The 11,374-nt window shown below is 37.3% G+C and overlaps 1 protein-coding gene across 1 annotated transcript; it reads left to right on the top strand.

Moving 5' to 3' along the window:
* Positions 1-3,058: 3,058 nt before the first annotated feature.
* On the top strand, positions 3,059-7,017 carry LOC100894117 (carbohydrate sulfotransferase 11). Its single transcript, XM_003729399.3, has 3 exons — positions 3,059-3,437; positions 4,657-4,811; positions 5,746-7,017. The coding sequence occupies exons 1-3, from the start codon at positions 3,341-3,343 to the stop codon at positions 6,649-6,651; spliced, it is 1,158 nt and encodes a 385-aa protein (XP_003729447.2). The 5' UTR covers positions 3,059-3,340; the 3' UTR covers positions 6,652-7,017.
* Positions 7,018-11,374: the final 4,357 nt, after the last annotated feature.

Here is an 11,374-nt window from a genome sequence, read left to right on the forward strand (position 1 = left end):
CTATTTGCCTTGTATGATGCTCATGTACATCATTAGGATTGATTAAGCCTACCTGAAGGTAAGAAGGTGCTAAGTTATGAACGCATTTATATATCATCATAACGCGACTTAACTCAAACCGTTTGTCTATAGTGTCATCCATTGACTTGTGAACAAATCAGCCGACGGTGTGTCATTATGTCTCGTTCAATATTATTCTTGCAACCCTCTTTTGAATTCTTTGCAGCTTAGTTCTTTGGGAATGAAATTTGTTCGACCATACTACAGAGAAGTAATCTAATCGTTGCAGCACTAGACTGTTATAATTATTTAGGCAAAACAAAAATCTTTGCTCTCTGTATCATGCTAAGGTTTTGGGGGTAAGATAACATATACGTTTTCGATTTGTTTAGACCATTTCAATTCTTCATCTATCAAAAGTCCTAAGCACTAGTGAATTGAACTTTTTGGATCAAATTGTCATTTAATGAAATGGTGAAAGATTCAACTTCACTGAGATTAGCACGAGAGCCTATTAACATGACACAAGTATTTTTCAGTGTTAAGAACGAGACGATTTTCCTTAATCCATGCCATGGCTCTGTTTAATGCAACAGTTAGTTTTTCTTCCACAACAGTTGCATCATTTGCACTGACGTCAGCATACATTATCTATGATACCTTCAGGAGTACATTCAGGTAGACTATTAACATATATTTAAAATAAAAGGGGACTAAGATTTGAACCTTGTGGCACACCTAATTCGATGGTTGATGGATGCGACTTGGCTCCTTTGAATTGGGTCACTTGTTGTCGATCACCTAAATGTGATTTGAACCAATTAATATTCATATTACTACAACCTAAACAAGCTATACCGTGTGAGTCAATAAAAAGTTTACACCTAGAAAATTGCTGATTAATTTTAAAATCATCTTTGAACAGTAAATTATTATTATACATCTTATGAAAGAGTGTTTTATCCCAAATCATTTGATATCATTTTTGTGTGGTATGTGTTCATGCTTGGATGAACAGGAGGCATTGTTTGCGAGAGTGCACAAATCGACTTGCGCCAAAGTGATGCCTACAGTATGTATATATTATGTTGGGATTAGCGGAGTAAGGGAATGAATTGAATGTATCAAATGATTGAATGCATTGCATATGCTTTTTGCAGAAGCAAAGTCACAAACACACACGCACACACGCGCACAAATGTTCGTTGATATTTGATATGAGATATTTGATATATGGGCATGATTAATTTTGTTAGGGATGTTATTTGGATCTGCAATTAGCAACATTATTACATATTGCACATAAATTATGCTAATAAGATGATTATGCTAATTATGCTAGTTATTCTACATCTACATAGAATATTTTCTCATGAATTAATGATGAGTCTTTCAAAAGTGATTTACAATGTTGCGTTGCACCATTTTTTAGGCTTTTTATAGATAAACAATGACAATGAAGTCCATACATTGTACATAGTCGTCGGCCTTATGCCAAAAGGGCCTTAACCCCATTTTGGAGGTTATTGAGTTCTTAACATCACCTTGTAGATTTCAACATTCTCTTTAAAATGATGTGCTTCACTTGTTGAAATTCGATTTATTTATGAAGATAGTTATGAATTTCAAAAGGGCCTTAACGCGTATCTCATCTTTTTCCTTACGCCAAAAGGGCCTTAACCTACACGGTAAATAGTATTTTATCAATGACAGATTATTTCGTAATTTCCAATTAATTCAATAAATATCAGTAGAAACACCATTAAAAACATGATTAGTCTACAATAGACACAATGTACTTAAAATAATCACTGAAAGTATATGTCATGAATTTATATCATGAAATCTGAGTGAGATTTAAATTAGGTGTGGATGCATGAAATGCGACCGACTCGTTGAAATACGCAGATGTCAACGTATGGGACTGTAATGAAAATAAACAACGAAAAAGGTGTCCTAAATGTACGATCTCTAAAATATAACTTTACCGAAAGCTGCATTATATTAATAACAATATTCAGATATCAAAAATACTTTTTATAACATCTTAATCAATCAGTTTTATCAGTTTTCGTGATCCAATAGCCGTAAGAGGGGCTTTCTGGCAAACCAACGTTGTTGCGAAACAAGAAAATTTCTTTATGCCAGAAGGGCGCTAACTATGCGCGCGTACGCGCGCATAGTTACGCGTACGATAACGGCAGGTTAAGGCCCTTTTGGCATAACGCCGCGTAGGTAACGCCCCTTTTGGCATAATGCCGAGTAGGTTACGGCCCTTCTGGCATAAATACGCTACATTCAAGCCTTATGCCAAAAAAGCCCTAATATTTTTTTGCACATAGCATGTACAATTCTGAATATTTTATAACACATTTAACACATTTCATGTAAAACTTAATAACTTAACACATTTATCGAAATTGGCTTCAAAAACAAAAAAACGACCACAAACTTTTGATTATTAGAGAGGCCAAAACTTTAAACGCGATTATCTCGGAATGGCCAAAAGCAGTTAAGGCCCTTTTGGCATAAGGCCGATTACGCTAATTATGCTATTTAAGACAATAAATATTGCATTACTTGGAACCAAAAACTGGTGTTATAAATGAATTCCTCGTCATAGCAAACCCTTGAAAAGTCATATTATTCATGTTTTCAGGCTTCCTGGATTGAGATAAGCAACATTATTATATATTGCACATTATGCTAATTAGATGATTATGCTAATATGGCTATTAAAAAAAGTTGCCCAAGGTTGCCAAGCTGGCAACCAAGCTGAATTTACTTCAATACCCATCTAGAACACAAATCAACAATGATGATTATGGTATATAATATGGTACCGTCTACTGGACTATTATTCGATGATGCGGGCAATAATTTAGGTGTCGACCATGAACAGGGTGCGAGTATTTTATTAATAATAGGGGTTAACTGTGCAATGCTAAACTATACTTTCCCTTCCCTTCCTCTCCAAGAGAGTTAGTTATGACTCGTTAGCTATAATGATTGGTATCTACCTGTAGCTTTTATGAAAGCCAACAGAGTGTGCAGATGATCTGCCGGTACCTGTACATAATCACAACAACATCATCATAAGGCTCTGAATAATGGGACAATGAACATTGTGTAGTCCGACTACTTCGTTTGCGTTTTCCTAGCCGAAAGTTTTGAGAACGACATCAATGCTCTTTTGGTGAATCTCGATCCTTAGCCAAATTTCAATCATCGAATTGTTTTACATCGGGCTGAACAGCACACGAATGGATTTTTGTAACATTTTCATCAAAGCCTCCGTAAATGAAGTCGAAGAAAGAGCTGTATTAATTGTCTACAGAAAATGAAGGTGAAACGGCGATTACCTTCCTGGGTCATACTTTTGGTATTCTCGACATCCTTTGGTTTAAATGTCTTTCTCTACATCGATAAACGACCCGGTAAGTAAAGGCACACATCTCTAAAAATAGCTCAATTTCGGTAGTTTTTTAGTGGGACGTTTTGAATATTACATAAATTTGTTGAATAATAATATTATCTTTGTCAATTCCGGGCAGATCATTTTATCTTTGTAAAGTCGGGTCAGATAATATGGTCTTTGTCAAGTCAGGGCAGATAATATCTTTTTTTCGTCGAGGCAGATAAAATTATCTTTTTTTCGTCGAGGCAGATAAAATTACCTTTGTAAAGTCGAGGCAGATACTTATATAATATTGGATGACTTGAGTGTGGTACAAGACTTTATTGCTCGAGCTGTGAAAAATATTAAACGAGTCGGAGACGAGTCCAATATTGCCATATTGCCATATTTAATACACTTATTAATTATTGTACCACTTGGTTATACATGGATTTATGAACAAATAGTGCAACGTTATCCATTAATCTCTCGGGAACAGGTAACCAGTGTAGTTGTTTAAACAAAGGAGACACAATGGTCATATTTTCTTGCATTTAAGACAATACGGGCTGCACGATTCTGGATTCGTTGAAGTCTATCAATATCCGAAATTTTAATATTAATTAAGAGAGAGTTGGCATTATCAAGACGGTTCAAACCAAGAGAGCAAGTAGCATAATGGCATGCCTCATCAGTTAACATCCTTCTGACCCTAGATAATTATAAATTATGTTATACAAATGACTTTTTTTTTTGACCCCGCAAATGTGAAAATCGCGCCGATCGATATTTCGCTCGGGGGGGGGGGGGGAGGGGGTGAGGAGTATTCCTATTTTTCAACAAAAAAAATGAGGGGGGGGTTAACCCCCAAAACAATCCTCCTGCGTACGCGCCTGTTTCAAACTAAGTTTATGAGACAATTGGTTACAAATGGATATTGCAATAGAACGAACCTCGTAATATAATGTACCAGACAAAAATAAATCTGAGTGCAAACGATGCAACAACACTTTTTGCCCTGCTTGTTTATTAAAAAGAAATCAATAATAATGAAGGTCATTTCCATAAGTGTAATGTATTCGTGTATTGCTGACTTGTTAATGTTCAATTATTATTTACTGATATTCACGTAAAACATCTTATCGGAAGTGTATTTTTGCCATGTTATTTGTGGTACATGTTATAATTTGAAAAGAATATATGAATTTGAATCAAGCAGAATATAAATAAAATGAATTGAACCTATTTCTTCCGTGCAGCCTCGAACAACTTGAATCCAATGTTCCCCAGAGTCATACCTAAGGATGATGATAATGACGAATCGGAAGGAATTGTTGCTGTCGATGAAGATCGTCAATCTGCCGTTGGTGATCGCCCAGCTAAACTTGAAGAAAAGACAAAAACCACAATGAAGGTAAACCAAATCTTTGTGATAACTGCTTAACTTTCATTTATACTAAGAATTCTCTCTAATAAAAATCCTTTTTAATCTCATACCATCTTGAGATTAGCGTAATGTTTCATTTTTGCCAGGGGTTGACTTCTCTATCCCAGATATCACATTGCCACCTACTAAATTTGATAGAGAACTCAACAAGCGACGAAAAATTCTTCACAATAATTATTATAGTGATCATGGTGAGAGAGGAATTTAGATATATTGTTGTTGGTCGTCTGTTCAAATTACTACCCACGAAAGATGTGGACATTTATGAAATTATTAACTATTTGGAAAAAAATCTTTGCAGAGAAGGAAAAGAAAGTTTTTTTTTCTTTCTTTCTTTCATCATAAGCAATTTTTTTCTTCTTCTGAGGTGTCTTCATTTTAAAGCTTTTAATGAATGCATGGTCTGGGGGTCGTTCCATGAAACAATTATTAGTCGGTGGTTTACACCGACTAATATCATTTTCACCGACAATTCTATTGTCACCGACTATTTTCCAGGCCTGTGATTGGTCAAATTTAGTCAGCGCTGACTAAATTGTCGGTGAAAATGATATTAGTCGGTGAAAACCACCGACTAAGTGTTTCATGAAACGCCCCCCACTGATTTCACTGAAGCAAATACCGTCATTTTCAATTTTCGTTACGGTCCGACAGGTTAGGGCTCTTCTCAAATCGACTGTATAACTAGGTGGATAAATCGACCAAACATTTGAAATTATATGTTTTATGTTTTTTTTTTTTTTTTTTTTTTTTTTTGGTGGGGGGGGGGTCGCTTTGCAGGTAAAAGATTGGGATGGCGCCCTCTTATAAAACATTTTAAAACAAAAGCCATAAGCTTGTTGTAAAGCATAAATCTGTGTTAATTTCAATCTGTTGTTCAATTTTCACTCTCATTGCACAGTTACATGTTGATGTCCTAAATCGGCAGAAAGTGCGCAAGACTGTCCTACGTAAGGCTTGCTCCGAATTCAACACACATCCATCGACAGACCGCAATCTGACCAAAGAGGAACTCGCCTCACTGCAGCACACCTTAGTTATTGATAAGTATCGCTTGCTGTATTGCTATGTGCCAAAGGTAGGCTGCACTAGCTGGAAGCAACTCTTCCTCGTGGCCTACGGCATCGTCGATATCAAGGAACGTCAGAGAAGTATGCACAAGGAATCCAACTCTGCTTTCAAGACACCGGGCCAACTGGAACAGACAGAGGCCAATCAGAAACTCCAAGACTACACTAACTTTCTGTTTGTTCGCAATCCTTTTTCACGCCTGCTGTCGGCCTATCGCCAAAAGATGGATGGTAGGAATCCGCAGGATCGCAAGCAATGCCCCTTTTGTCATCCTGTTACCCAGTGGTTTATCGAAACCGATCCCGAATATCTGAAATGGAGGAATAAGACTCAACCATATTCGTTCCTGGAGTTTGTTCGATTCGTCATCGCGCAGAAAACACAAAACGATCACTGGACCGTTCAATACGAATTATGTCATCCATGTCTGGTCGAGTACGACTTCATCGGAAAGTACGAAACCGTGCAAGAGGATTCAGAGACGTTTTTAAGATCGGCGACGAACGATTCCTCGCTCAAGTACCCAGATACTGATCCTGCAAAGCAAATCACAAACAGTTCCAGTGATGAGAACATGGTGAAGTACTACCGCACCATCCCGAACGATGTCTTCAAGTCCCTTATCTCTTTCTTCTATCGTGATCTTAGATTGTTCGGTTATTCCATACCGGATGCTATAACGAGACCACATTTACGGTTGTCGAAATTACAACTGAAGTTAAAGGAACTTGAGTAGTTTAGGCCACCGTACCCGCTGAGAGAAAAAATGGTTCTAAAAGGGTTTTATCAAATTGTCCATAGGTACTAAAAGGTGATATCTTTTACAACCCAATTACTTGGAGAAAATGTTTCTTTTTTTACCAATTTCAGAAATATGAAATCGATTTAGACAATGCAAATAATAATTGAAGACCGAATCACGTTTAACAAAATATAAAATAATCTTGATGCAATGGTTGGCGGGAAAAATGGTGTTACCTATAATTCTCTCGTTTGTTTCTCATTCAGTCATTTCTCCTTTCAGAATGAAATCGAATATAACTTTGATCTTTTTTAATTATTCCAGAGAAACTGTTGAATAAGGGACAAGATTTACAACCCATACCATTCGTTATTTGTTATTAACAGAGTTTAAATAGCATTTAAAGGTGAAATTCAAAGAAAATCACAAATATGTCAACTAATGTATGACTAGAAACTGGTAAGCTAACAGATGGCCATCGTACAAGTTTTAGGTCAACTCCCGCCGCCCCCCCCCCCCCACTCAGTGTTATTTAGGGTACGCATATGCGTGTTCCAAGCGACCCCCCCCCCCCCCTTTCAGCAAAAGTCCGGTGTGTAAAGTCAATACGGGTCGACCTTTTTCTTTTGTTATACGAACCTTTTTCAGCACCCCCCCCCCCCCCCCTTTTCAGCAAAAGTCCGGTGTGTAAAGTCAATACGGGTCGACCTTTTTCTTTTGTTACGAGCCGGACATTTTGGTAACACGCATGGGGTCCGTCCGTTCTCGGAGTGGGGGGGGGGGGGCCGGGGGTCAACTACAAATCGGGTGATTTATAAAAATACAAATACAACCACCTGCATAGCAGCTGGGATATACGAGAGATTCGCAGAAAAATAACGATGTTTTAATGACGTCACTACATGGACCAATACTGCCCAAGCAGACGACATCCCATAAAGAATGAACATAATTGCTAAGCTTTTATTTGTCAAATTATAATGAGTTTAGTGTATATAAATGTGATCGCATGTCAAACCGTTTAAAAGGGGATATGACCCGATTCCGATAACTAAAATCTCTTGCTTGTAAATACACTGGATATGGGTTAATTAACAATAAAGAAACCAGACTTTCGAATTGAAAACCCCCCGGAATAATATTAAGGACGGCATTTGTTCCCTCTTGAAACGCCGAACATAATTATCGCGTTGTGTGCAGCTGAATATTCAATGGCGTCTTATTTTGTTTACAAGCGACAGATTCCTTTATTTTTGTATCGCTGCATTTTTCATCAAAATAAAAACATGTGCGGGGTTTAGAGTGAGGCAATCGATTATACATTTAGCCTGACGGTAGTGAAGTAAGAGAAAGAACTCAAGAGAAGATGAAAACACAGGCACTGAAAATGTGTGAGATGTCATGGGACATCGTCTGCTTGTGCAAATCGTGTCCATACTGTGATCTCACACATCTCAGCAGCGTTCGGAGAGCTCTTCAGGTGCTATGCCGGGGCTGTATTTAAGGGGTTTATAATTTATAATAATCATTACTTCGAATGTTTCCAAGCATTGAATTTTGATAACCTTGTCGAATCAAAGTTTCAACTTTACAATAATGAAATTAAGTTAGTTTTTAAAATCAATGAATATCTACTTTAATAAGAGTTTTTTTAAAAGTTGTTTAACCTGTGATAACGTGTAAAAAGCCGGGTAAGAAATTTCATCTTTATCGTTTAGCAAAGGAAAATAATGCAGCACAGACGTGAAATTTAATTTCACACCTTTTTTCTCCCAAATAAGGAACAAAACTGTGTTTATTTTAAAAAGATATACTGTTTAAAGATAAAGTTGAGTTCTTGGCATGTGATTGCATTATGAAAGAAAAGTTGTGGACTCGATCAGAAAAGCTGATCATAAGTATTGGTGCGTACTGCAAGGTTCTGGAATCATCAAAATGATAAGAAATTTGGCCCAGTCTTGGTAAATCTACAAGCACTGTACACAGAAAGATGTATTATGGGACTGCACGAACATTGTGACATAAAAATCCGTCCCGATTTGTACATTTTGAAATAATCACTCCTACAGCGATGGAAGTGCTACATAAATAGCCTTTGTTTCACCTTTTCAAAGAATACTTCCACCTGTGTATCATGGATTGCACTGCTTGTGCATGAATGAATAATGATTACATAACTGTCATGAGCACGTATCCAGTATTTCGTCTCCGTGTTTTTCACAATTTGTTCTGCAATGACCTTTAGGCCCCCCCCCCCCCCCCAAAAAAAAAAAAAAAAAATTTGGTTGTCCTCGATTGCTTTTCTGAAGTAGGGGCGGGAGGGCGGATTTTTTAATTTGGTTGTCCTCGATTGCTTTTCTGAAGTAGGGCGGGAGGGCGGATTTTTTTTTTTTTTTTTTTTTTAATTGTTTAACTTCATTTCTTTTTTAATTTTTTTTTGTTCTTCATTAAATAAAAAAAATCATTGGGATGTCAAGCATTTAAACAAACAAAGTCTATAAAACACTTTAATATGGTAAAAGACTAGTTTAATGTACAATGAATATCAAGACCTTTTAAATCTCCATTGTATACTTATAGCTACTTGCGCCCTCTATATAGCAAACAATGCCTAATCGGTGACCATTGGTCCCCCACGATCCTCTTTATCTTATGTTAACTGAGAGCTGATTTGATGAGATAACCACCTGTTCATTGACCTTCCAGGGTGGTCTAATCCATCCTGTAAACTAGTCACAGATGGGCTTTAAAATGAGTTTAAGAATGCTCAGAACGGCATTTTGACATAAAAAAATAAAAATGGCAAGTTTAATAAATACAGAATTGCGTAGTGAAAAGACCAAAACTGGCAACGGGACGCATTTTGATCCTTGCAAATGCATTAAATGGTATGTTTGGCATTTAAGATTGCTCCCCCCCCCCCAAAAAAAAAAAAATAAAAATAAATTAAAAAAAATATATATAAAAAATTAAAAAAATGAATTAAACAATATATATATATATATACGAGCGGCCTGAAAATGACGAGCGGGTGGTCGAGGACAAACAAATGATTTTTTTTTTGGGGGGGGGCCTTATAGACTGCAACCATAAACTGGCTTTTCACCTCTTCCCAGAACTCAACCTTCTCTTTAAAATACTTACATGCAGTAAACCCAAACTTCCAAATTCTACGCAATTTTACATTTTCAATAGTGTTGGAAGTCCATTTATTTATTATTCTATTTTCTTATATAATTCCACTATGTAAAAACGACTTATATCCGTGTTTCCATATGAATATGTCATTGTAAATTTGCTACTGTGTATTATCTATTTGTGTATATTATTTTCTATTGTATATTGTTCATGTGCCAATGTAATGCCAACAACTGAATTTCCAAATGGACCAATAAAATTAATCTGATCTGAATCTGAATCTGAATCCACTAGACCTATATAATAAGTTTCGTGAACAACCGATCTATTTAACAGAAAAGAGCATTTCGATTTGTGAGGCATTCCGACCAGTTATCACTGTGACCAGCAAGAAACGACCAGTCTCATGTGTTTTGGGCCGTTTCGACCTTCGATAGAATCTCATATATAATTACCGACAATATCAATGGTTGAATTATAGGAGGTACCTGCAAGTCTAACATGTCTAAGATGGCGGGGTTGCACAATTAGTTAGCAAGTTTTACTTGGAATAGGAACTTAGGTTTAGGTAGTTCATTTGGTATTTTGAAGTAGTCAGATTTTAAACTACATTTTTTTATAGAGTACAGACAAATCTTGAAATTTTCTTTATTTTTTTCTATTTCACAAGCATCGAAAAGACTAAAAATTAAAATATTTTGTGCAAGGACAGAATCAGTACATGTTATAGAATCAAATAGTAGGCTGTAAGGATCTTTCACTTTAATAATACACAGGAGAATTAAGGTCATCGACACCTTCCTATATACCACCAAGGTTGGATCTTGTCACCTGAGTTCTCTAAATTGATTTTAAACAGATATCTGTGCGTCTGTTCTTCTTGATTGGCAACAAGAGAGAGAGACTGGATAGAGAGAGAGAGAGAGAGCAAGAGAGAGAGTCCGGCGCCCCCGTTGGGTCGTAATCGGGGCTAGTTCAAGGCGACCAGCGAGCATAATAGGGGAGTCAGCCCTTTCACCCACCCTGTGACATAATTATCAGTGAATCAAAGAAAAGAATGAGGAGGGCACTGATTCTCCCGTCCTCTAAGAGCGCGGAGGGTCCTCTGGGGACACTTGCTTGTAAGTTGGGGCGCTTCGGGGTTCCACCTCTTCTATTTGAGAGCGCACCCACGTCCACCGGGGAGTCCGACCACCCCCCGGGGCTGACCCTTCCACGGACAATTCCACTCGGTTTGGCCCAGCAAACGGGCTCGTCATAATACTAAGGGACTCCCTTGGGCAATAATTGCCTATCCGAGGGCACGGCCTGCTACCGGTTTATAGAAGCTATCCAGCATCAGTCTTCTCCTTCTTCTTCTCCTTTTTCTTCTGTTTGTTCTTCCTCTTCTCTCTCTTTTGAGTGTACTTAATATAATTTTTATGAAAGATTGAATTTCAAGGGAGATGTGACAAGCTACTAAGCATCTGGCCGATTTATAGTTTTGATCTCCACCACACCAACTCAATGCGACCTCACCCTACTTACTCGCTTCTAGCCGAAGATGGCATGATCCTTGAATTAGGACTAGTGTCCCTTT

The sequence above is a fragment of the Strongylocentrotus purpuratus genome, unplaced genomic scaffold (genome assembly GCF_000002235.5).
Source record: "Strongylocentrotus purpuratus isolate Spur 01 unplaced genomic scaffold, Spur_5.0 spur5_scaffold_8, whole genome shotgun sequence".
Lineage (NCBI taxonomy): Eukaryota > Metazoa > Echinodermata > Echinoidea > Camarodonta > Strongylocentrotidae > Strongylocentrotus > Strongylocentrotus purpuratus.